The 24,445-nt window shown below is 45.9% G+C and overlaps 1 protein-coding gene across 1 annotated transcript in view; it reads left to right on the forward strand.

The window, feature by feature from the left end:
* Window positions 1–24,445, forward strand: part of NAA15 (N-alpha-acetyltransferase 15, NatA auxiliary subunit) — a 778,287-nt gene that overhangs the window by 692,691 nt on the left and 61,151 nt on the right. The window contains exon 19 of the mRNA XM_086962172.1: window positions 14,407–14,504. Coding sequence (XP_086818298.1) covers window positions 14,407–14,504 — 98 coding nt within the window. The remainder of the gene's footprint in view (window positions 1–14,406; window positions 14,505–24,445) is intronic.

The raw sequence follows: 24,445 nt of genomic DNA on the forward strand, positions 1-24,445 counted from the left end.
GGCCGATCTCACTGATCGATAGCACCTTGAAAATCTTAGGGAGAGTACTATATAATAGGATCAAATCGTGGGCTGTAGAATGTAAGGGTTTACATCAATGTCAGCTGGGGTTTAGGAGTAAATTGGGCACTGTAGAACAGTGCCTTAACCTCAATCTGATTATTGGCAAATATAATATAGCCAAGAAAACACCCTTATACCTCGCATTCATGGATCTCACGTCGGCCTTCGACTTTACTAGATCCTGGCTGTGGTTCACTCTTTTAGATTATGGATTGGAGGAGTCATTGGTCTCCCTCCTAGCATATTTGCACAGAGACCTACATGCCAGGGTTCACATTAGTAGGGATGGTGAGGTCTCCAAAGCCATTGGTAGGGGTTCAGGCAGGGTTTGTGTCTTGCCCCCACCTCCTATTTATTTTATATATCAACGATTTAAGTAAGTCCTTGGTCACTTTAACTCAGGACGTCCCATCTATCAACGGTAACAAAATTCCGGCATTGTTATATGCCGACGATGCAGTATTGATGGGACGCACCCCAAAGACCTTACGTATTTTGGTTAATGGCTTTGTAGAGTTCATGGCCACCCTAGATTTATGCACTAATTTAAAAAATATATTTTCTGATGACGTGTGGGTCTAAAAAGTATTTTAATTCATCAATAGTTTTAAATTCAAATCAATTATTGAGCACTTGCACTTTCCCATACCTTGATTTGGTATTCACATCTAATGGCTTGTGGAATGACCATGCGGTCTGCTGTAGGAGAAAGTTTACTAACTCTATTAACACCATACTTGGGTTTCCCAAGCCAAGGAGTGTTGAGGTGGTGCCATCTACTCTCAAGATTTATAGACTTCAATGCATACCAGTTGCAACCTATGGTGCGGAAGTCTGGGGGCACATGGCCAGTAGTTGCATCCAGGGTGAAGAGAATAGATTTTGTTGTAAACTCCTGGGCGCACTTATCTCCTCATCCAAGTATGCAAGCCACAGTGAACTTAACCTTCCATACATAGATTATATCAAGGCCCGCCCTACGTTATTTTGGTTGAGAATCTGGAACAATCCTGCAGTAGTGCTAACAAGAGAGATAATTTTCGATTGTTTGAATTGTGACAAGGGGATGTACATACCATGGCTGGCTGCAGTTCGCAAAAGCCTAGCCAGTGTGAATTTGGAACATGTATTTTTAAATCCTTAAGATTCTGGCTTTATTAGCAGTAAATCCCTTCAGAAGACCCTGTATGCTATATATAAAAAAGCTAGATTAACTACTGAATGTAACAAGCATTTGCAATGCAATAGGTCTCGCATTAGGAAAGTTTGAGCTATTGGTATTGTAAATGACACATTTATTATTGCGTGTTGGTTTTGAAAATAGCGAAATTAATAGCTTTGTCATTTACAATGCTCATAGTTATAACTTCGCAAATGTGACACCTATAGCATTTGTAATGCAATATGTGTTGTATTTACGTGACTTAGATGTATTAATATTACAAATAACAATGGCTTTTAATTTTTTTTAATAATTAATACTTAAATCTTATTGTTATTTATAATGGCAATAGCTTAAACTTTTGTAAATAACTTTTGTGAAGATTATGTTCAATGTATTTTATTATGACGAAAATCCAAGAACAGAAAAATATTAACATCTTTTTGTGACATTTGTAATAAAGCTTGAAACATTGAGAGAACATATTTGAACCAGTTGTTGAATGGTTGCACAGATTGATGATGTGATGGCGCGGAGTGATGTTGTGGTGGCGACTAGTGATAATGTGGCGTTCAGTGATCCCGTGGCGTTCAGTGATCCCGTGGTAGCGCATAGTGATGTTGTGGTGCCCCTGAGTGATGCTGTGGTGGTGCTGAGTGATACTGTGGTGATGCAATAGATTAAGTGAGTGCGATAGATTAAGTGAGTGCGATAGATTAAGTGAGTGCGATAGATAGTGAGTGCGATAGATAGTGAGTGCGATAGATAGTGAGTGCGATAGATAGTGAGTGCGATAGATAGTGAGTGCGATAGATAGTGAGTGCGATAGATAGTGAGTGCGATAGAGTGAGTGCGATAGATAGAGTGAGTGCGATAGATAGAGTGAGTGCGATAGATAGAGTGAGTGCGATAGATAGAGTGAGTGCGATAGATAGAGTGAGTGCGATAGATAGAGTGAGTGCGATAGATAGAGTGAGTGCGATAGATAGAGTGAGTGCGATAGATAGAGTGAGTGCGATAGATAGAGTGAGTGCGATAGATAGAGTGAGTGCGATAGAGTGAGTGCGATAGAGTGAGTGCGATAGAGTGAGTGCGATAGAGTGAGTGCGATAGAGTGAGTGCGATAGAGTGAGTGCGATAGAGTGAGTGCGATAGAGTGAGTGCGATAGAGTGAGTGCGATAGAGTGAGTGCGATAGAGTGAGTGCGATAGAGTGAGTGCGATAGAGTGAGTGCGATAGAGTGAGTGCGATAGAGTGAGTGCGATAGAGTGAGTGCGATAGAGTGAGTGCGATAGAGTGAGTGCGATAGAGTGAGTGCGATAGAGTGAGTGCGATAGAGTGAGTGCGATAGAGTGAGTGCGATAGAGTGAGTGCGATAGAGTGAGTGCGATAGAGTGAGTGCGATAGAGTGAGTGCGATAGAGTGAGTGCGATAGAGTGAGTGCGATAGAGTGAGTGCGATAGAGTGAGTGCGATAGAGTGAGTGCGATAGAGTGAGTGCGATAGAGTGAGTGCGATAGAGTGAGTGCGATAGAGTGAGTGCGATAGATAGAGTGAGTGCGATAGATAGAGTGAGTGCGATAGATAGAGTGAGTGCGATAGATAGAGTGAGTGCGATAGATAGAGTGAGTGCGATAGATAGAGTGAGTGCGATAGATAGAGTGAGTGCGATAGATAGAGTGAGTGCGATAGATAGAGTGAGTGCGATAGATAGAGTGAGTGCGATAGATAGAGTGAGTGCGATAGATAGAGTGAGTGCGATAGATAGAGTGAGTGCGATAGATAGAGTGAGTGCGATAGATGGAGTGAGTGCGATAGATGGAGTGAGTGCGATAGATGGAGTGAGTGCGATAGATGGAGTGAGTGCGATAGATGGAGTGAGTGCGATGGAGTGAGTGCGATGGAGTGAGTGCGATGGAGTGCGTGCGATGGAGTGCGTGCGATGGAGTGCGTGCGATGGAGTGCGTGCGATGGAGTGCGTGCGATGGAGTGCGTGCGATGGAGTGCGTGCGATGGAGTGCGTGCGATGGAGTGCGTGCGATGGAGTGCGTGCGATGGAGTGCGTGCGATGGAGTGCGTGCGATGGAGTGCGTGCGATGGAGTGCGTGCGATGGAGTGCGTGCGATAGATGGAGTAGGGGGAGGATAAGTGCAAAGTCTGATGAAATGGAATATTTCGATATAGTGCACTGGCCCAAAAAAAGTTTGTAGAAAATGTGGGCTTACGGCCAGTGGTGCTGATTTTAGAAGTGGTGAGATAGGCTTGATTCTCCGCAGCTCAACATCCTGTGATTCTGGGCAAATCACTTAGTCTCGATACTTAACACAAAAAAAAAAAACACATGAATGTGTGCCCTTGTGTAATGTAACTGGTGCTCCTGTACACTGCTCCAGTGCATTTGGGTCAAGTTCACGCTAAACAAAATGTGTAAAAAATCATAAACACTCTGTTGAAAGAGTTAATTTGAAAGCGGTCTGCATGCAAATCCCTCTGTATGTTTTTGTTATTTCGGTCAAATTCTTGTCAACGGACATGACAATGTGTAAACCGAAAAAATATATATGCCACTATGTTGGCGGAGTGCGCTGTTGTACACATTAATCCATTGCCGTTTTCGACATTTCTGTTTCAGCCATTAAACACAAAATAATGAAATCACAATATTGCACCCATTTTAAAGTTGATACCGAGAAGAAGGCGAGGCGCTACAGTCACCAAAGCTCTGCTTCATATGTGAAAGAACATACGCACGTGCATTTCCATATAGCTTCCGGTTGAGCATAGTGACATGAGTTTCATTTGTGAAAACATACGCACGTGCATTTCCATATAGCTTCCGGTTGAGCATAGTGACATGAGTTGGCAGGTACTGTCCGGTACTCGGTGCCTGCGACTCTAGAACTCATAAGGGAGAGTACCTTAATTTCTCAGTAGAGGTGTAGTAAAACTTTTAATGGGAGCGTACCAGCACTTTTAACAAGGCTGGTGGCATGGGAGTGAGGAGTGGCAGAAAGCAGGGGTGGATGGGAAATAGAAAGTGAATGAACAGGGGAAAAAAATAAAGACTGCACGGGAACGCAGAAGAGCGATGGTAAGAGATGAAAATGAGAGAGTGGAAGGGCAGTGAAAGAGAGCGAGAGGGGAAGATAGGAAGAAAGATAATGGTAAAATGGGAGCTGGAGGAAATGAGGGCGGGAAAGACTGGGAAGAAGCGAAGGGAGAGAAGATGACAGGGAGGGAGAACAGTGGCAGAAGCAGTGTCAGTGGAGAGGTGGGGAGAGAGAGGGGGGTGGAAGGGCGGCACGAGAGAACGCGAGAGAGGGGATGAAAAGAGAAATACTGAAAGGGAATGGGGGGCAGGAAGGGGAGGAAACGTAGATGTGGAGCGGAATCAGACCGGAAGTGTGGGGTCCATGGGGAAGATGCCGCGGGGACGATGTAAGGGAGGGATGGGGAGAGACTGGGAAGGGACCGGAGGGGTGGGAGTGATGGGGTGAGAGGCTGACAGGCGAGAGACGCTGATTCAACCAGGTCTCACTCGGCCGGTCTCACTCCGCGGGTAACAACCTGTGACATAACGGAGGGGAGAAAGAGAAGAGAGAGCGGCGTGAAAAGAGACAGTGGTAAGGGTGGGGCGGGGGAGGACTCGTGGAGAAGAAGAGGGGGTGAGACAGGGAGGGAGAGAGTGAGAAAGATCGCGGGGGAGGTAGATGGCGAGTGGAAAGAGAGAGGTGATAAAAAATGCAAGCAAAGAGAAAAAAAAACAGAAAAAAGGTGTCCAGAAAAAAGGTGTGCACAAAAAAAGAGAAGTGGCAGCTCTGGGCAACGCGGCCGTGAATAATTAGGGGGAGGAGAAATGCAAGACACGGCCTGGCTGCCGTGAATAATTAGGGGGGAGTAGAAAAAAAAGTACGGCCGGGAGGAGAAATGATTGTTATATATTACAGTATATAAACCAAACCCCTCCTTCCTATTACAAACAAATGAGGCAGATTGGCATGGCCAAATCATGTTAGAATTATAGGAGCCACGATAGGATGGGAGCTTGCCAAGGCAGTCAGAAAAAGCAAAGCTGCAATGAAAGACAAGCATGCTTTCTGGTCCGGTAAAGTTCGGTGTCATATTACACACGATAATGCCACGGGACTATCACTAAAACAGTTTTCATTGTCAAAAAGCAAAACAAAAGTTGGGCATGTAAGTGAAGCAATGTATTTACTATGGGTGACAAAACTCCACTAGTCCGATTACCCTAGGCTAAAATAATACACCATTATGAGAAACTTAACGAGTTTACCAGCACTCTCCCTAGGAATCATTTTAAAACAGTTTATAGCTATTAAGGTAATAATATTAATTATGCCCGCACCATTGAACCTTAATAGAGAGAGTCATGCACGATTAAAGTAACAGATATGCTTCCATTTAGTAAAATTACTAATTTTTTAACGATGTTGCGCTTTAGATGGCCACCTAACATTCAGCCACATGTGTGTCTTGGTACAACCATTGTGTGGCTCAAGGAAAGAATGTCGCCCCTCGACGAAGCAAGCAATGGTGCGCCCAGCATAATAAATGCGTCTCCTCCTGGAAGAACAGATATCAAGGCAGAATGGGGTATTAAATACGACACAGAACATGGAGGGGTCTGGGGAATTTTAGCTACGGGGGGAGCACACGAGCCAACAAGAGTTCAGGAGGGTGGTGGGTGAAGAGGGAAAGCAGACTAGAGGGCACACAACTTGGGCGGAAAACGTAAAGGACAGCAACACACACCGTTGGTCAGGGGGTATGTTGGGGGAAGCACACGAGGGAGAGAACTGTAAATGTGGGTAGGAGAAATGCGATACACGGCCTGGCGGCCGTGAAAGTACCGCCGGCCGTGGACAGTGAATAATTAGGGGAGGAGAAAAGGAGGAGAAATGCCTTCTGGCCTGAAGAGCGCGTGAATGGGAAGAGCGGCCGTAAATGTGGGGAGGAGAAATGCCAGACGCGGCCGTGAAAGTGAAAGTACCGCCGACCGTGGGCAGTGAATAATTAGGGGAGCAGAAATGGAGGTTTGTGACGTAGCTGGTTTGTGAACGCGCACGGAGCACATGCACTGTGGCAAATCCGCTGTTGGTTTCAAAGCTTATTTGGCCTACTATACTCTCGTCCAATTATCCCTTGCGGGATTAATAGGACGAAACCTAAAAAACCCTCAGTGGTTAGATACATGGAAATTGAGAATGTGACACCAATGACATTGAGATATTTGTTAAAACCCATCGGCCTCTGGGAAAGGGGTTTACTTTTTCGGTTAAGGATAGATACTATGAAATACATGTTGTCATTTCCATTGGGTTTTACCAACAATCTTGATATTTTACCCTGCCCCTGTAACAATCAACACAAACAATCAATGCTGCGCTTTTTAGGTCGAGCTGGTGTTAGCAGCGCGAAGCGCTGCGTCCAGCGAAAGACCTTATGTTATTCACTTGATGGGAATGTTGGACAGGGGATAGGCACGCGCAAGCCCTCGGCGATTTCATCTTGTGGATGTGCACGTACAGCCCTGCGCCATGCACATCTCCTATCCCACATTCCCGGCAAGTGAATAACACATACACACACACAACCACACTCACACATGCACACACACACACACACACACACACACACACACACGTGCGCAACAGCCACACTCACGCATGCACACACACACATGTGCATGCACACACACACACATGCGCGCACACACACACACATGCGCGCACACACACACACATGTGCGCACACACATGCGCGCACACACATGCGCGCACACACACACACACATACACATACACACACACACACACACACACACACACCCACACCCACACATGCACACACCCACACACCCACACACACGCACACACACGCACACACACACACACACACACATACACACACACACACACACACACATACACACACATACACACACATACACACACACACACGCGGAGGGAGGGTGGAGCCTGCGTCTATGGGAGTCCGCTCCTGTACGGGCCCCCGCGGGGCCTCCCTCTCACCTGCTTCCGATAGCCGCTCCTCACCGCTGCTGTTGGGGACAGTCATTCCTGGAGCGCCGGGTCCTCGGCTCTCGATGGATTGGTGGGTGGGCAGGCGGGCGGGGGCGACGCGGCCAGGGGCACCCGAGCCGGGACAGGCTGACAGCTTCCAGTCTGCTAACTTTCTTCGGCTCCGGTGGGGCCTGCGGTGGGCTGCGGGAACGGCGGCTGCGGTGCACTTGCAGGGCAGGACGGCGTCGGCGCAGGATTGGTAGCCCCTGCCCTTCGGCCTCCTCATGGGCTCCACCCTGCTAGCGCGCCATTGGCTGAGCGCCCCTCAGCGCTGGCTCGTCCCCAGAGCTCCCTGCTAGTTAAGTGTGGAATGCCAGCCCTTGGTGGGACAATGTGGTCGAAATAGGCCGAGAGTTTACAGATAAACTGTATTATCTTTCCGCGCTGTCTCCCCTCTATCCCAAAATCTCTTTGTGAGAGAGACAAAAAAAGCGTCTTCAAAGGTAAACAAAAATGGCGCACACAGACTGTTCGGGAAAGAAGAGTAAGTAACCCACCTGCAAAGCTGATGACGAGCAGCGACGAACTTTATCACTCACGGACTCACTCTGATCAAATGCACAGTTCACACAGAGGCCGGGAAGGGCAAGGTAAACCCGTTTCAAGTCTTGGCTTGGTATTAGGGCACATGCAGGTAGGGTAAACAGCAGGCTGTCTTGTTAACTGAATAATCTTCGACGAGGCCACTCATAGGCTAATGCACCAATTTCTTAACAGTAATCTTCACTATGCGTCAGGGGAGGGCCAAATTATGTGGCAGGGTTGACTAAATTATGCGGCAAGAAAAATCAAATTATGCGGCATCACACACCACATTTTGTGATACTATTATTTCCTCATTTGTACACTTGTTAACACTCTCTGGGTTTAGGTTGAACGTCTTTAGTACCAGTTTAACACCTAAGGATAGCAACAAGGAACAATAAGGTGACCAATTAAACTTTGCAAAGGGCCTTCCACCTCGCAGCAACACGTCTCACTAAGTTTTTAGTAACTTTTCAACCGTTTGAGCTAAAAAAATATATTTTTTTTTAAATCGGTTGATTAGGCAGAAGATGATGGATTATGTGGCAAATACATACTTATGCGAAAAACGCTGCGCCGCACAACTGATACATTCCAGTGACCCTGAATATTTGGCATTCCAAAGCACAGTGGATTGAGGCCATGGCAATGGAAATGGCGGAAGGTTCATAAATACTAGGATGAGTAACAGTAATCAGAGTAATGACAATTATCAATTAGTAGTAGGTGCATTGCATCCTCAACCCTTTGCTCCCCAGTCCTTATTACATAAGAATACACCAAAGCAGGAAGCCCATTACTCAATCCCAACAAGGCCTGCACCACTCAAGAACAAGAGCAAAGCAACATTAGAGGATGCCACTAAAACTTTAAGAGCCGCAAGCAACAAACCCACCAAACCAGACCCGCAACCAACACACAGTGGGAGAGAAACACAGAGAAAGCACATGAAGAAGGCCTCCTTTGCTGTGTGAGCTGGGAAGAAATAAAAACCACCCGGCGCATTTTAATTTGAGGGTTATCCTCTGGATGACACCAAGCTAGTGAAGATCAAGGACACACCCTACACCATCAAGGGAATATATAGGAGAGACAAGGACAGTGAATGTGCTATATAAATGCAATATATTACGTGTATAGTAGTTTATTGAAGGCATTGAAGTTCCAGGGCTGGGATATGATGTCCCCTGTGGCGTGGAGTCATGTGGCAAACCATTGTGGTCTGTTTCCTCTCTACAGTACAGTGGCCTTTTTTCCTGTTTTGACACTGGTATCATATGGCTTTAAAATGGAGCACATAACAATTATAGCAGAATACTTTAAACTCCAGCACGCCACACACTGCTGCACGCCACACACTGCTGCACGCCACACACTGCTGCACGCCACACACTGCTGCACGCCACACACTGCTGCACGCCTCACACTGCTGCACGCCTCAAAACACCACATCACTCTAGGACATCACTCTAGGACACCACCACATCACTCTAGGACACCACCACATCACTCTAGGACACCACCACATCACTCTAGGACACCACCACATCACTCTAGGACACCACCACATCACTCTAGGACACCACCACATCACTCTAGGACACCACCACATTACTCTAGGACACCACCACATCACTCTAGGACACCACCACATCACTCTAGGACACCACCACATCACTCTAGGACACCACCACATCACTCTAGGACACCACCACATCACTCTAGGACACCACCACATCACTCAGGGGCACCACTCAATCACTCAGGGGCACCACTCAATCACTCAGGGGCACCAGTCAATCACTCGGGGGCACCGCCGCAATCACTCGGGGGCACCGCCGCAATCATTTGGGGGCACCGCCGCAATCACTCGGGGGCACCGCCGCAATCACTCGGGGGCACCGCCGCAATCACTCGGGGGCACCGCCGCAATCACTCGGGGGCACCGCCGCAATCACTCGGGGGCACCGCCGCAATCACTCGGGGGCACCGCCGCAATCACTCGGGGGCACCGCCGCATCACTCGGGGGCACCGCCGCATCACTCGGGGGCACCGCCGCATCACTCGGGTGCACCGCCGCATCACTCGGGTGCACCGCCGCATCACTCGGGGGGCACCGCCACATCACTCGGGGGCACCGCCGCATCACTCGGGGGCACCGCCGCATCACTCGTGGCACACCATCGCATCACTCGTGGCACACCATCGCATCACTCGTGGCACACCATCGCATCACTCGTGGCACACCATCGCATCACTCGTGGCACACCATCGCATCACTCGTGGCACACCATCGCATCACTCGTGGCACACCATCGCATCACTCGTGGCACACCATCGCATCAGTCTGGCACACCATCACATCACTCAGCCCAACCACATCATCACTCAGAACCACAACAGCATCACTCAGCACCACAACAGCACTGTCCTTGCTTGCTACCCACAAGCATTGCCATAGCCAATAGGACTCGCATTAGACAAGTGTAAGCTAATGGCTTTGTGAATAACAATGCTATTAATTTATGTATTTTCAAAGCGAACACATATTGGAAAAAAAATGTCATTTACAATACCAATAGCTCACACTTTCCTAATGCGAGACCTATTGCATTACAAATGCCTGTTATTCTTTTGTTCTTATTACTCATTCCTCACCAAAAGATTTTTGATCCCGTATTTTAAAGCCTTAGAAATAATTGATTATAAAGCTGCTTATGGGAGGGTGTTAGGCTTGAACGATGATGAATTAACCTTCCGGGTTGGATCGTTTTTGAAAGCTGCTGTGCGCACTCATAATTCCATGCAACCCTGTTAAACTCTATGCACTGTATTGTATGTTTTTAGCTTGTCATTTTAATATTTAACTATGAACTGTGCACTATGTTATTGGAGGCCCATATTTATTTTGATGTATGTTATTTAACTTGTACTTTTATGGATATGTTGTTTTTATCCGAATAAAGTTCATAATAAAAAATAATTACCAAAGTCACTCATTTTGAGAAAAGTATATTTTGATACCGGTTAGTTCTAAAATAAAACTATCTTTTGATATAAAAACAATTAGCCTAGAGTTCAGTTCTTGTGTGTGAAACCTTTTGCTGACTGTGTGTGTACAACAAATGCTTTACACTGACCTCCGATACTGCCTTACTTCTCGACCAAGCTACCACTTTAGAGAGTAAGGTCAGATCTGACTTTAACCTCTGTTATACCTCTGGAGATTGGGGACTCTATACACACTGTACCTTACTTTGGTCCAGTGTACATATAGAGCCACTTTCTTACAGCGGCCACATGGGAGAGGCGGAAATCAGAGGCATCTGGACTCTGGCGGAGTCCGGGCTCCACATCAACCTGCCGGAGCTTCAGGCGATTCGTCTTGCACTAAAAGCATTCCTTCTCTCTGTCCGGGGAAGAGTAGTGGAGGTGTTCATGGACAACACCACTGACATTGGGTACTGCAACAAACAGGGTGGGGTGGGGTAGTGCACCCAATGTCAGGAGGCTCTCCGCCTCTGGACATGGCTGGAACATCAGGGCATATCCCTGGTGGTTCAACACCTGGCAGGTTCCCTGAACAGCAGGGCAGACTAACTCAGCCGCAGGTGCATGATGGATCACGAATGGCGTCTTCACTCGGAGGTGGTGCAAGGTCTCATCAGTGTGGAGAGCCTTGATTAGATCTATGCGCGTTCTTTTCAGTGGCGAAATGTCAGCAATTCTGCACTTTGGATTTTTGTTCAGAGTGGAGTTGCGGTCTGTTGTACGCCTTTCCGCCTATGCCATTTCTGCCCAGAGTGCTGAAGATCAGCCGTGACGGGCCCAATTTATTCCTATGGCTCCGGATTGGTCACGAAGAGTCTGGTATTCTGAGTTGCTCAACATGGCCATCGATCCTCCGATCCGACTGCCTCTTCAGGAAGATCTTCTGTCACAGCAGCAGGGGATGGTCCTCCACCCGAACCTGTCCAGCCTCCACCTTCTTGCATGGAGATTGAGCGGCGGCAGTTGACGTCGTTTGACCTGCCTCCCGAAGTCTGTGATGTCATCTTGGCAGCTAGGCGCCCCTCCACTAAGACGATATACACCTGTCGGTGGAACAAATTTGTGGCATGGTGCACAGCAAAGGCTGTGGATCCCCTCTCTGCCCCTCTTTCTGAGGTTCTTTTGTTCCTCCTTTTTTTGGCCCAGCAGGGCTCTGCTCTGGGCACTATCTAGGGCTATCTCTTGGCCATCTCTGCCTTCGTTTGGCTTCCAGATCAGCCTTCTCTTTTTAGGTCCCCGGTTGTAAATCGGTTTCTAAAAGGCATAACTCACCTCGTTCATCCTATTCTTTTTGTTATGCCTCAGTGGGACTTGAATCTAGTTTTAACCTATTTAATGTTCGCTTCCTTTGAGCCGCTTCACAACTGTCCTTTAAGGCTTCTCACGCTTAAGACTGCTTTCCTGGTTGCCATCACCTCTGCCAGGAGGGGGAGTGAGCTCCAGGCTCTTTCATCTAAGCCTCCTTTCCTTTTTTCTGGATCGCACTGAACAGTCCTGGGTGGATGACTAGCTCTTTATTGGGTACGTGGGTGCAAAGAAATGTAGGTCCGTACATAAACCAACTATCTCCTGATGGGTCGTCTTGTGTATCAAGGCCTGCTATTCTCTGGCGAAGAAGGAGCCTCCAGTAGGGCTGCGCGCCCATTCTACCAGGGCGACGGCAGCAACTACTGCTCTGGGAGGTGGCGTACCTCTCAATGACATCTGTCAGGCAGCCATGTGCGCCTCGCTGCACACGTTTGCAAAACACTACTGTCTTGACCGTAGTGTCTTGACCTTCTTTGACCGTTCTGTTCTCTGGGACTTTCTGGTGTTAGATTGATTCGCAGACCTACCACCGGGGTTGGTATTGCTGGGGTATCTATTCTAAGGTCAGGAATCTATAACTAACGTCTTTCTTTCAGATGAACAAGTTACTTACCTTCGGTAACGATATATCTGTAAGAAACATTAGTTATAGATTCCTTACCGCTCCACCATCCTCCCCGTTCTGTGAACTGATTTCTAGGGTTAAGGATATTGTAGGATTATCACTCCGCTGGAAGAATGACGCTTGAGCCAGGTAAGTAGAAAAGGTGAAGCAGGTTTATTCCAAAGTAGAAACAGGACCCATACAAGCCACAGCCAGCTGAAGTAACAGCCACTGCCTGTTTGAGTCAGAATACAAACTCTTCAAATAATGACATTCCAACACCTAGGAAACGCAGCATAGAACATTCCCATGGTCATAGTACAGCGTCACCATGGTCAGGTGTCATGGTCACAGTGCTACCATGACACACAAAATACCACAGATATCCTTTTAGGGCCCTAGTTTTGTGCATCAGTGTCTTGTATGGCTCTGCGTTTCTGGCTCGGAAAGTCGTGTACAGAACTGACGGCGCGTGAGGGCAGAGTTGTAAGTAGCTGCTGCGACGTCATCCCGGCGACAGGACGCCAACGACTGACGCGGAGCAGACGGACGCCACCTTCCTACGCTCAGAGGTACTGCTGACGAAAAAAACTTTCCAGATTCAGTCTGATGCCTGAGGGTATTTCTAAGGTAAGGAATCGATAACTTACTAATGTTTCTTACAGATATATCATTACCGGAGGTAAGTAACTTGTTCTTGCGACCCGAATGTCAGGTGTGCAGCTGGGGTTGGGTGTCCACCTGACTCCTGCACTGTCTGCCTTAATTTTCCCAAGCAGGTCCTTCCAGTCAGCTGTTCCTTTCCTTCCACCTTCAGAATTTGCTCATTCCTCCTGGCCGACTAGTCCTTCTCCTCATGGCGGCAGGTAAATGTCTGCTCTGGCTCTGTCTATGTCCAATAGCCATTTGTTTTATTATGCTTTCTAGGTCCAAATAGAGAATGACAATCAGAGTAGAGGTTCTATTCCGGTAGTATCAGTCTTCTCTCCTGGTTCTGATTCCCAGGACCCTTTCGGCACCCAAATGTTGAACAAAGTACTGGCTGAAGAGTCCATTACTTAACCTCATCTGATGGGTCTTGGTGAGCTTTCCTAACCAGGGGGCAGGCAATTATGAACTTATGGATGCACCCCCAATTATGGGGCTGTATTCTTATTGCATCTTTTGTAGGATTGTCTCACTCAATGAGATAAAAATAGACAAGACGTCTAGAAGCATACAAGGACAGGTCAGTGATTAAACCATCCATGTGACTTTCATCAGAACAGTGTTTATTCTATTTAATTTTATTGTATTGAATGCTGTGTTTACTAGTAGTGTTCATTGCCTTTTGTTGTCATTTTTGAAATGCATTGTGACTTTTCATGACTTTCCTTTTTTGTTATGCAAAGTCAGGGGAAGTAAATTGGTTTGGGTGGCATTATGTAACCAGTGTTTTTGTGCCTGTAAATTATTTTATCTTTTTTGGAAATGTTTGTAAATGTGTAAACTTTAGGATTAACCAGTTCCCTATTAACAAATATAGCAAATCTCTTGTGATCTTTATGAAATGCTTGCTTAACTTTAGTTGTCGTTTTTCTTTTAAGCTGCCAAAATGATGTACTATTTGGACCCTTCCACTCAGAAAAGAGCTATGGACCAGGCTACAGCTCTTGATGAGTCTTTCATTAACAGAAGTCTTCAGGTAAATGTCTTTTACTTTTATAGAAGCATCTGAATTTGGCGGCATTTGAATGGTATTTCTAACATGTTCACCCAGATTCCTTATCTAGAGATGTCTTCAGGCACAAGACTGCACATTTTCGTAGGTGGAGGAGGCTTCTAACATGCTATGGTGTCACTGCCAGAAGTGATGCTGTAAATACATAAGGTTGTCCCAGTGGTGGTGACTCCCGTTACGGTTTTCTTTGAAAGATCTAGCGAACTGGAGCTTATCCAACTTGTTTACACATTTTTCACCTCACTTGGAGCAAACTTTTCGTATTTCTGATTGCATCCTTTTTTAAACTGATGCAATCAACAAATTCCTCTAGGTCTTCAATTATATCCCTCATTATCATAAGGCCATGGACTGTGTTTCCGTGCCTTTGCAACAAACACGACTCTGTGACATGTCCAAGATGCAACTGAAGGCAACTTGGGAAGAAGAAAGAACCTATTAAGTGTCTCAAAATCAGCAGAAAGGTGATGTTGTATCCAGTTTTCTAGTTAGGGATTGTCTGACTGAGTTTCCTCTACATAAGGGAAGCTGTCCTAAGTCTTTGAGGACCTGGTAACTGCAGAACCTACATGAAGGATATCTCAAGAAATCTAATTACCACGGAGACTGCAGATTTCCAACAGCCCAACTGTTCTAGAAAAATCAAAAAAGTGTTGTCTGGGCCCATGAGTTACAATGAGGCAGTTTCTTCAAGTGTGCTAGTGATCAAGCCCAGTCTCCAGCCATCTCCTTACCCTCAGGGTAGCTCTCATCTCCCCTTTCCCTATTCTTATAGCTTCCAGGTCTTGCCTTCACACCCTTGCATGGTGCCAATTTTCATTGATTTTATTTTGCGAGGGTGGGTTAATTCTCGTTTCGGCCAAATATTATTTGTGGTAACAGTTGGTCCCTAAACATACATTTCGGCCTTTAATGGGAACTGGTATGGCCTTGGGGCAAACCTTTCTCACAACCACTATTTGCCATGGTGCAGACTCCTAATAAAATGTCTTCAGTATCGGAATTGTGGGTGTTGATCCACTATTAAATCTTCCCTGTATCATAGAATACTTATGTTCCATAGAAGTAAGACTTATACAGGGCTTGTTCTCCCACTTCCCTCACCGTCTGAATTTACAGCCAGAATCGAAACTAGAGTATTGAAAGAAACACGAGCAGGTTGCAGTATTAAGACGTAATGTGTTTTGCAAGTTTTGTGGTCTGTTACCCAGTCGCCACCACTGTACCTAAAGGGAAAAGCTCAAGGGATGTTGGTTCTGACTAGTCGCTTCATAGATGTATTGCCAAAATAAGGTTAACCCCTTAGGCCCCTGTACATTTTTGTCCACATAAGGTATCCACACCAAATTTGCGTCCAACATCATGGGTTTTCTAAAGGTACCCAGGTTTTGTGGATTCCCGTGGAGGGTACCCAGAAAAAAAAGCTACAATTTGTTTTTTTCAAGGGGAAATGGGAAAACAGTGCTACAACTGAAAGCTTCTATTTTTTCCCCTGCAAATTGTCAGCAAATGATTTGTGGGGCTGAAATCACAATTTTCCCAGATTTCAGGACTGACACTTTTGTCAGAAAACCAACTTTTTTTATACAGTTTTGGCCTTTTACTGTGACATAGCCTATTTTTGCTATTTTTTGTGCTTTCAACCTTCCAGTTTATAGTAGAAATGGGTATAAAAGCAATAATGAATCCTGGAAAGCTATACATTCGAAAAGTAGACAAAATTCTGAATTTAGCAAGGGGTCATTTGTGTAGGTCCGTCAAGGTTTCTTTATAGAAACTAAACAGTTGAAAATAGGAAAAATTGAAAATGAGTTGGTAAAAAACAGCCATTGTGCCAACGCTTTCACCTGTAACTTCTTGAATTATGACAGAGGTTTGAAAGCAATATACCGTTAGATCCGCTGGACTTGGTTGTGGGGATATATTGGACTTGTAGGTTCACCAAGAACTCGACGAACCCAGAGCCATTAACTGAACAGCGTCTTGCAATGGTTTTTTATTATGTACCTGGTATATAGCAATTCATTTGGGAAAATATATTTATATATATATAGTGAAAAATCGAGATGATAAACACCTATGTATTTCTGAAATTGGAACAAAATATAGAGTTTAGAAACAGTAGCTATTTGCACATTTCCGAAATTGTGAATACCCATACTAGCATGAGAATTATAGGACATTTTTCAAAGTTACTTCTTTTTTACACATTCTTTCATTTGCAAGGCAGAAATACATCGAAGGTCAATAGGTAATAACAGTTGCTCTACAATTCTGTGTTACCCTAAGTCTCCCGATAAAAATGCTACCTCACTTGTGTGGGTAGGCCTAGTGCCCACTGCAGGAAACGGCTCAAAACGCAACGTGGACACACTTCATTTTTATAGTGAAAACTGACCTTTTTTTGCAAAGTGCCTAGCTGTAGATTTTGAACCCCTAGCTCTGACCGGCACCTAGGGAAACCTAGCAAACCTATACATTTTTTAAAACTAAACACCCAGCCGAAACCAGGATGGGGGGGCTTGTCTGGCTCTCACCAGGTTCTGTTACCGAGAATCCCTTGCAAACCTCAAACTTTGTCCAAAAAAACACATTTTCCTCACATTTCTGTCGTGGGATTTCTGGAATCTGCGTGGATCAACAAAACTCCACCCACCCTGCATTCCCCTGAGTCGTCTGAGAAAAATGGTACCTCACTTGTGTGGGTAGGCCTCGTGGCTGCGATAGGAAACTGCCCAAAACGCAACGGGATTGTTATAAATCAGGGGGTAACCCAATTTAGTCGAAGGACCTGGGTATTTAAGTATTATAAAGAACAAGTGGTCCTTGACAAAAATTTAACATGTAACAGAATTACAGCCTTAATTCAAGTAATTTTTTAGTCCACTCTAGATTAAATCTATATAGTAGGTTAAATAGATACATTAGCCCAAATTGTCAAGTTTATACATAAAAAGTACCCAAACATTTGAGAATTCAATTAAATCCAGCCGGATTCTCTAGTTTAATATATAATTTGAAAAAAGTATTTTCGCAAATCAAAATACAAATATTTACATATTATAATCAACAAAATCTTTCGTAGTATAAAAAGATGAACGTGCACAGAGAAAGATAAAGGTTTATGCTCAAGTGATTGATCAAAGAGATCAGAGAAACAAAGTGTAGTATTATTTATATACAAGAATGAGCCTGCCCTGACCAACACTTGTAAAAAAATTGATTCTTTTTTACTAGCTTCTAGTTTTCAAAAACATCCTCCATTGTCCTTAATTTGCACTATTGGCAAGGGGATTAGGAGGGAAAGGGGAGGGGGAGGGGGAAGAAGGGGGCAAAAACTAATAGATGCAGGCTCCAAAGGGAAAGTGTCGACGTTTCGACCCACACGTAAACTGGGTGGTTATATTCCTCAAATCAGGGTCTTCATCAGGACGGGATGAGGGAGGGACTGGGAATTTCAATGTGCACGCAGGTTAAAAATGTCAATGGGCACCTGTAACAACAAACGAAGATAGGGCTAAGTATCTTTGAATAATAGCAATAAATAGATTTATAGCCTGGAGGGCATGGAATTATACTCACCCTTATGTGGTGAACTACCATACATGCGACGTTTTGTCCGCACCAAGGTTATTTAATTAGGCGCTGAAAATGAAGGAAGAAATGTGGTAGCCATTAGTGCTACTCATATTGTGCCAAAGGAATCAGGATATACATATAAAATAATACTCCTATAAGTGAGTCATAATTTAGTTAGGACCGTATCCTGCAGCCATTACCACAAACCTTCAATTAATCATATATCAGAGGCTCATTCTTGTATATAAATAATTCTACACTTTGTTTCTCTGATCTCTTTGATCAATCACTTGAGCACAAACCTTTATCTTTCTCTGTGCACGTTCATCTTTTTATACTACGAAAGATTTTGTTGATTATAATATGTAAATATTTGTATTTTGATTTGCGAAAATACTTTTTTCAAATTATATATTAAACTAGAGAATCCGGCTGGATTCAATTGAATTCTCAAATGTTTGGGTACTTTTTATGTATAAACTTGACAATTTGGGCTAATGTATCTATTTAACCTACTATATAGATTTAATCTAGAGTGGACTAAAAAATTACTTGAATTAAGGCTGTAATTCTGTTACAAAACGCAACGTGGACACACCACATTTTCACAGTGAAAACTGACCCTTTTTTTTAACCCTAGCAAACCTATACGTTTTTGAAAACTAGACACCCAGGGAAATCCAGGATGGGGTGACTTGTCTGGCTGTCACCAGGTTCGGTTACCCAGAATCCCTGGCAAACCTCAAATTTTGTAAAAGAAAAACATTTTCCTCATATTTCTGTGGTGGAAAGTTCAGGAATCTGCGTCGATCCCCAAAATTCCACCCGCCTGCATACCATAATGTCTTCCGAGAAAAATGGTACCTCACTTGTGTGGGTAGGCCTACACGCAATGTTGGCACACCACATTTTCACAGTGAAAACTGACCCTTTTTTTTCAAAGTGCCTAGCTGTAGATTTTGAACCCTATCTCTGCCGGCACTCAGGGAAACCTAGAAAACCTGTAAATTTTTTAGAATTAGATACCCAGGGGAATCCAGGATGGGGTGACTGGTCTGGCTTTTATCAGCTTCTGTTACCCAGAATCCCTTGCAAACCTCAAACTTTGTCCAAAAAACCCACATTTTCCTTAGATTTCTGTGGTGGAAAGTTCTGGAATCGGTGTGAATCCACAACATTCCACCCACCCCGCATTCCCCAGTCACGTGGGTGGGTCAAGTACTCGCAACAGACAAGGGCCCAAAACGTATTGAGGAGACATCAAAATTACCTATCACAAAACAACCTGGTTTTGCAAGAGAGGGTCACCTGGGTTTTTGGCCCCGGGCTTGGCGGCCACCTTGTGAAACCTACCAAACTCACATTTCTGAAAACTATACACCCGGGGGAGTCCAGCGAGGTATGGCTTTTGTGGACCCCCCAACATTTTCCTACCCAGAATCCGCTGCAAACCACCAATTTCGCGGAAAAAAATATTTTTTTTCTCAATGTTTTGTGTGGGTAATTTCTAGAATCTCATGGATCCACGAATTTCCTATCACCCACCGTTCCCCCAGTATCCTGATGAAAAAATAGTGTTCGAGGCATGTGGGCTGCTGAATTCATATTTGTGCATAGATCGCCGCCTAGTGTTGGGTCCGGATGATTGCACATTGTTGTCCTGGAAGAGTCTTCGAGGTATCACAAGATAGGTGGCTCCTCCTCTGGACTACAGTGCGCATGGGCATCCTCTCCATCCTCAGATTGTTTTTTTCCGCCGTTGGGTTCGGATGTACTTTCGTTACTCGGAGTTCGGAAATAGATTTCTAACTTTCTAAAGGCCAAAAGGCCTTCGGGGCGTCGGTATTGTATCTTCGATCGGTACCAACAACTTATTCCTGTTTCTTTCTACTCAGGACGTCGAATCGGGCCGCGTGGCCTTCTCGACACCAGGGCCAATCGTCGATGGAACGAAGTCCTTTCAAGCGATGCCCCAACTGTAACTCTAAATACCCACACATTGATAAACACCCAGTCTGTAATAAGTGTTTATCCCTGAACACAACGAAGCCGACTGCTTAGCTTGTGCTCAATTTACGTCGAAAAAGACTCTTCGGGTTTGACGTGCGGCGAGACAAACCATGCAGAAGTCAGCGCCCGAGCCAGAGAACATCTTTGAAGACGACGAAGAGGTCGTCGAGCCTGAAGACTCGGATCAGCAGTCGGAGCAGGGGTCTGAACACGACTCCAACTACTGCGTCGATGACGTGGAAGACATCATCGAGGTAGGGGACGGCGAACCAGGCATAGGAGCCCACGAGGACGACTCCGGCGAGGACACTGGGCCGACCGTGAGTACGGAGCCCAACATATTCGCAGGTTCAGATCCAGAGGCTCAGGTCGAGGCATCGCCGGAAGGCCTTAGCCAAGATCAAGACGCAGATTCTATAGCCCCGCGGTTAAGCCCAGCTAAGAATGTAATACAAGAGCCATCGGTGCGACATTACCAAACTTTGGAAAAATCAAAACTGAAAGTGATGGTAACCAAACAGAAAGCGAAACTGATCGACATCCCATTCTTCTGACCGAAAATGGCAGGTCCGTCGAAGCCGACCAAACAAAAAAAGGTCGTCGACCCGTCGAGGTCGCATGGAAAGGTTGTCGAGGCCAGAACCACTACTCCTATGTCCGCGATTAAGCTGAAGGCCGTCGAGCCGACGACATCGACGCCTAGCAAGGCAAAGAAAGGACTCGAACGGACAACAGTTGTCGATCCCAAACTACGAGTCGAACAACCAAAGCAAGTGCACACAAAGACACTTAAGCAAAAATCAAGGCTCGAGCCAAAGAGCTGCGTCGAACCGAGGGAACAAAACATCGCTCTGAAGCAGCAAGCTCCGAGGTAGACACCACGGCTCCGAAAAAGGACATACAGTCTACTAAGACGGTCCAACAACCAAAGTCTCTCGGACCGTTAAAATTCGAACTTCCTCCGCACGTCAAGCCAAGGGTGGTCGAACAAGATAGTGGATTCGAACCGACCCAGCCAAAAAGGCCAAGATTGGGGGAAAGAGCCAAAGTACCTGATGAACAGGATCCGTCAGCTGAAGAACAGTCCAAACTGTATGTTGACCCCGATACTGGGAAGGTTACCCTATTAAAAAGAAAAATCAGGCCTGAAACTAACGTTTAGTCCTACAAAATAACTCTAAAAAGGAAAAGAGACACCCCAACATCTCCAGTTCTCTTTGAGACTATCACACCATATGTGCAAGAGACTTACATGTACTTGCCCACACGCACAGATGACTATGGGGAGTATGAGGACAATGACCAGTATAATTATCCGACGGATAATGACCAGGACACACAAACTCAGCCATGGACTGACCCTGTAGATCCTGGAGACTCTCAGACAATTCCTGACAATACTGCATACCCTGTTAAAACATCTCCTACAGAGGACACAGCTGCCTCCAACGCACTAATAGAAAGGGCAGCATATAATCACCATGTGGACATGCATGCAAATCCCATTGATGAAGACTTCCTCTTTGACACTTTCAGCACCTCTGAGAAAAACGTCAAAACATTGCCAATGCTAAAAGGGGTGCTTAAACATGCAGGGGACATATTTAAAGACACAACCAGGGCAAGGGTCATTAACCCTAGGATAGAGAGAAATTACAGGCCTGCCCCAGTTGACCCTACATACATTAAGGGACAACTGCCTTTGGACTCTTTAGTCGTCTCCAATGCACGTAAACGTGCTAATTCTCAGACCTCTGGTGAAGCTCCACCTCCAGACAGAGTCCAAAATTCTGGAGGCCTCAGGCAAAAGGGTGGCTGCTCAAGCAGCTAACATTTGGCGAATTGCAAACACGCAGGCCCTGTTAGCCAGGTAAGACAGGGAGCACTGACACACTGGAGCAAATCTTCCAACATCTTCCAGACCTTTATAAAGAACAGGCAGAATTCCTGATACAAGAGGGGAAGCTCATATCTAACGCATCCATCAAATGTGCCTTAGATGCAGCAGACACAGCAGCCAGGGCTATCAACACCAGTGTCATGCTCAGAAGGCATGCGTGGCTACGCATCTCTGGGTTTGAAAATGAAGTTCAAACCACTCTACTTAATCAACCTGTTAACCCTGACTACTTATTTGGACCCGATGTGGACACCATACTGGACAAAATGAAAAAGGACACCAAGACAGCCAAGTCTATGGGTGCCTTGCAGTCACAGCAATATAGAGGCGGTTCCTTTCGTCGCTCCGGCAACAGAGGAGCTGTTAGAGGAACCTCAACACAGCAAACCTCTTACAATAAAGGGAACACGCAAAACACCTACATCAAAAACAGTAGAGGTGGATACCGTGGCAATAACACCAAGGGTAGAGGACTAAGAAATAACAGCTCCAGATCCTCCACCAGCACCAAACAGTGACTTCTTGTCACTGCCCCCAGACCATTTAACACCGGTCGGGGGAAGACTACAGCAGTTCCTGCCAGTCTGGAAAACCATATCTACAGACAGGTGGGTGAGACAAATTATACAGCATGGCTATTGCCTAGAGTTAATCTCCACAACGCCCAACATACCCCCAAGACAACGTCCTATGTCCGCAGAAAACCTACACTTATTGCAGCAGGAAGTCAGCATGCTACAAAAAGGGGCCATAGAACTAGTACCCTTAGAACACCAAGGTACAGGGGTGTACTCTCTGTATTTTCTAATCCCCAAAAAGGACGGGTCTCTCAGACCAATTTTAGACCTCAGGCCCCTAAACCAATACATCTTATCAGAGCATTTCCACATGATCACTCTACAGCAGGTGTTGCCACTGTTGCGTCAAGGAGACTTACTCGCAACATTGAACCTCAAGGATGCATATTTCCATATACCTATACACCCGGCACACAGGAAATTTCTCAGGTTTACAATTCTAAACCAGCACTACCAATTCAAGGTCCTCCCTTTTGGGGTGATGACAGCCCCAAGGGTGTTCACCAAGTGCCTAGCGACAGTAGCTGCACACCTCAGAAGACAGTATATACATGTCTATCCATATCTGGACGACTGGCTAATACAAGCACAGTCAGCCCAGCAATGTGCCAGCCACATGTCGCGCACTATTCACCACCTTCACAGTCTAGGTTTCTCGCTAAACTACAACAAATCCCATCTCCAACCTGCCCACGTGCAGCAGTATCTGGGAGCAACAATAGACACTGACAGCAAAAGCACAACCAAATTCTGCCAGAACAAACAGCATTCAAACGCTCATCCAGAGGTTCAGGCCACAACACTCACTCCCAGCCCAAGTGTTTATGCAACTGATAGGCATGATGGCCTCGTGTATCTTCATAGTCCCTCACGCAAGACTTCACATGCGTCCGCTGCAGGAGTGCCTAGCACAGCAATGGAACCAGGCTCAGGGGCAATTAAAAGACCTAGTGTCTGTGACCAGTCGTGCATACAACTCTCTGCATTGGTGGAAACCACAAAACCTTTGCAAGGGACGACTGTTCCAGGAGCCTGTACCACAAATTTTGCTAACAACGGACGCATCCCTGATAGGGTGGGGAGCCCATGGCCTCCACCACACAGTACAGGGCCTATGGACCACGCAGCAGAAAAAACTGCTCAACAACCTGCTAGAGCGAATGGCAATTTTTATGGCAATCAAAGCTTTCAAGTTACATCTGTGCAACAAAACCGTGTTGATCCGGACGGACAACATGACTGCAATGTACTACCTACAGAAACAGGGAGGAACACACTCTCCACAGCTGTCGCATCTGGCTCAAAGACTGTGGAAGTGGGCCATCCAGAGAATGGCGGAACACCTCCCAGGCAAAAACAATCAGATAGCGGATCTGCTCAGCAGACACAGCCAGCAAGTGCACGAGTGGCAGATTCACCCCTCAGTGCTTCATCCATTCTTCCAACAGTGGGGGCAACCAGAAATAGATCTGTTCGCCACAAAGGAAAACGCAAAATGCCGGTCCTTCGCAGCAAGGTTCCCACACCCGCAGTCTCAGGGCAATGCGATATGGATGAACTGGTCAGGGAAATTTGCTTACGCTTTTCCACCAGCACCGTTGATACCGCTGGTGGCACACAAATTGCGCCAGCACTCCATGACGCTAATCCTAGTTGCTCCAACATGGGCGAGGCAACCGTGGTACACCACGTTCCTAGAACTTTCCGTGGTGCCTCATCAAAGACTACGACTAACACCCAGTCTCTTAACGCAGAGCCATGGAGACATTCAGCACCCAGATCCGCAGCAGCTGAACCTTGCAATCTGGCTCCTGAGGTCATAGAGTTCGGCTACCTCA

The sequence above is a fragment of the Lissotriton vulgaris genome, chromosome 3_1 (genome assembly GCF_964263255.1).
Source record: "Lissotriton vulgaris chromosome 3_1, aLisVul1.2, whole genome shotgun sequence".
Taxonomy (NCBI): domain Eukaryota; kingdom Metazoa; phylum Chordata; class Amphibia; order Caudata; family Salamandridae; genus Lissotriton; species Lissotriton vulgaris.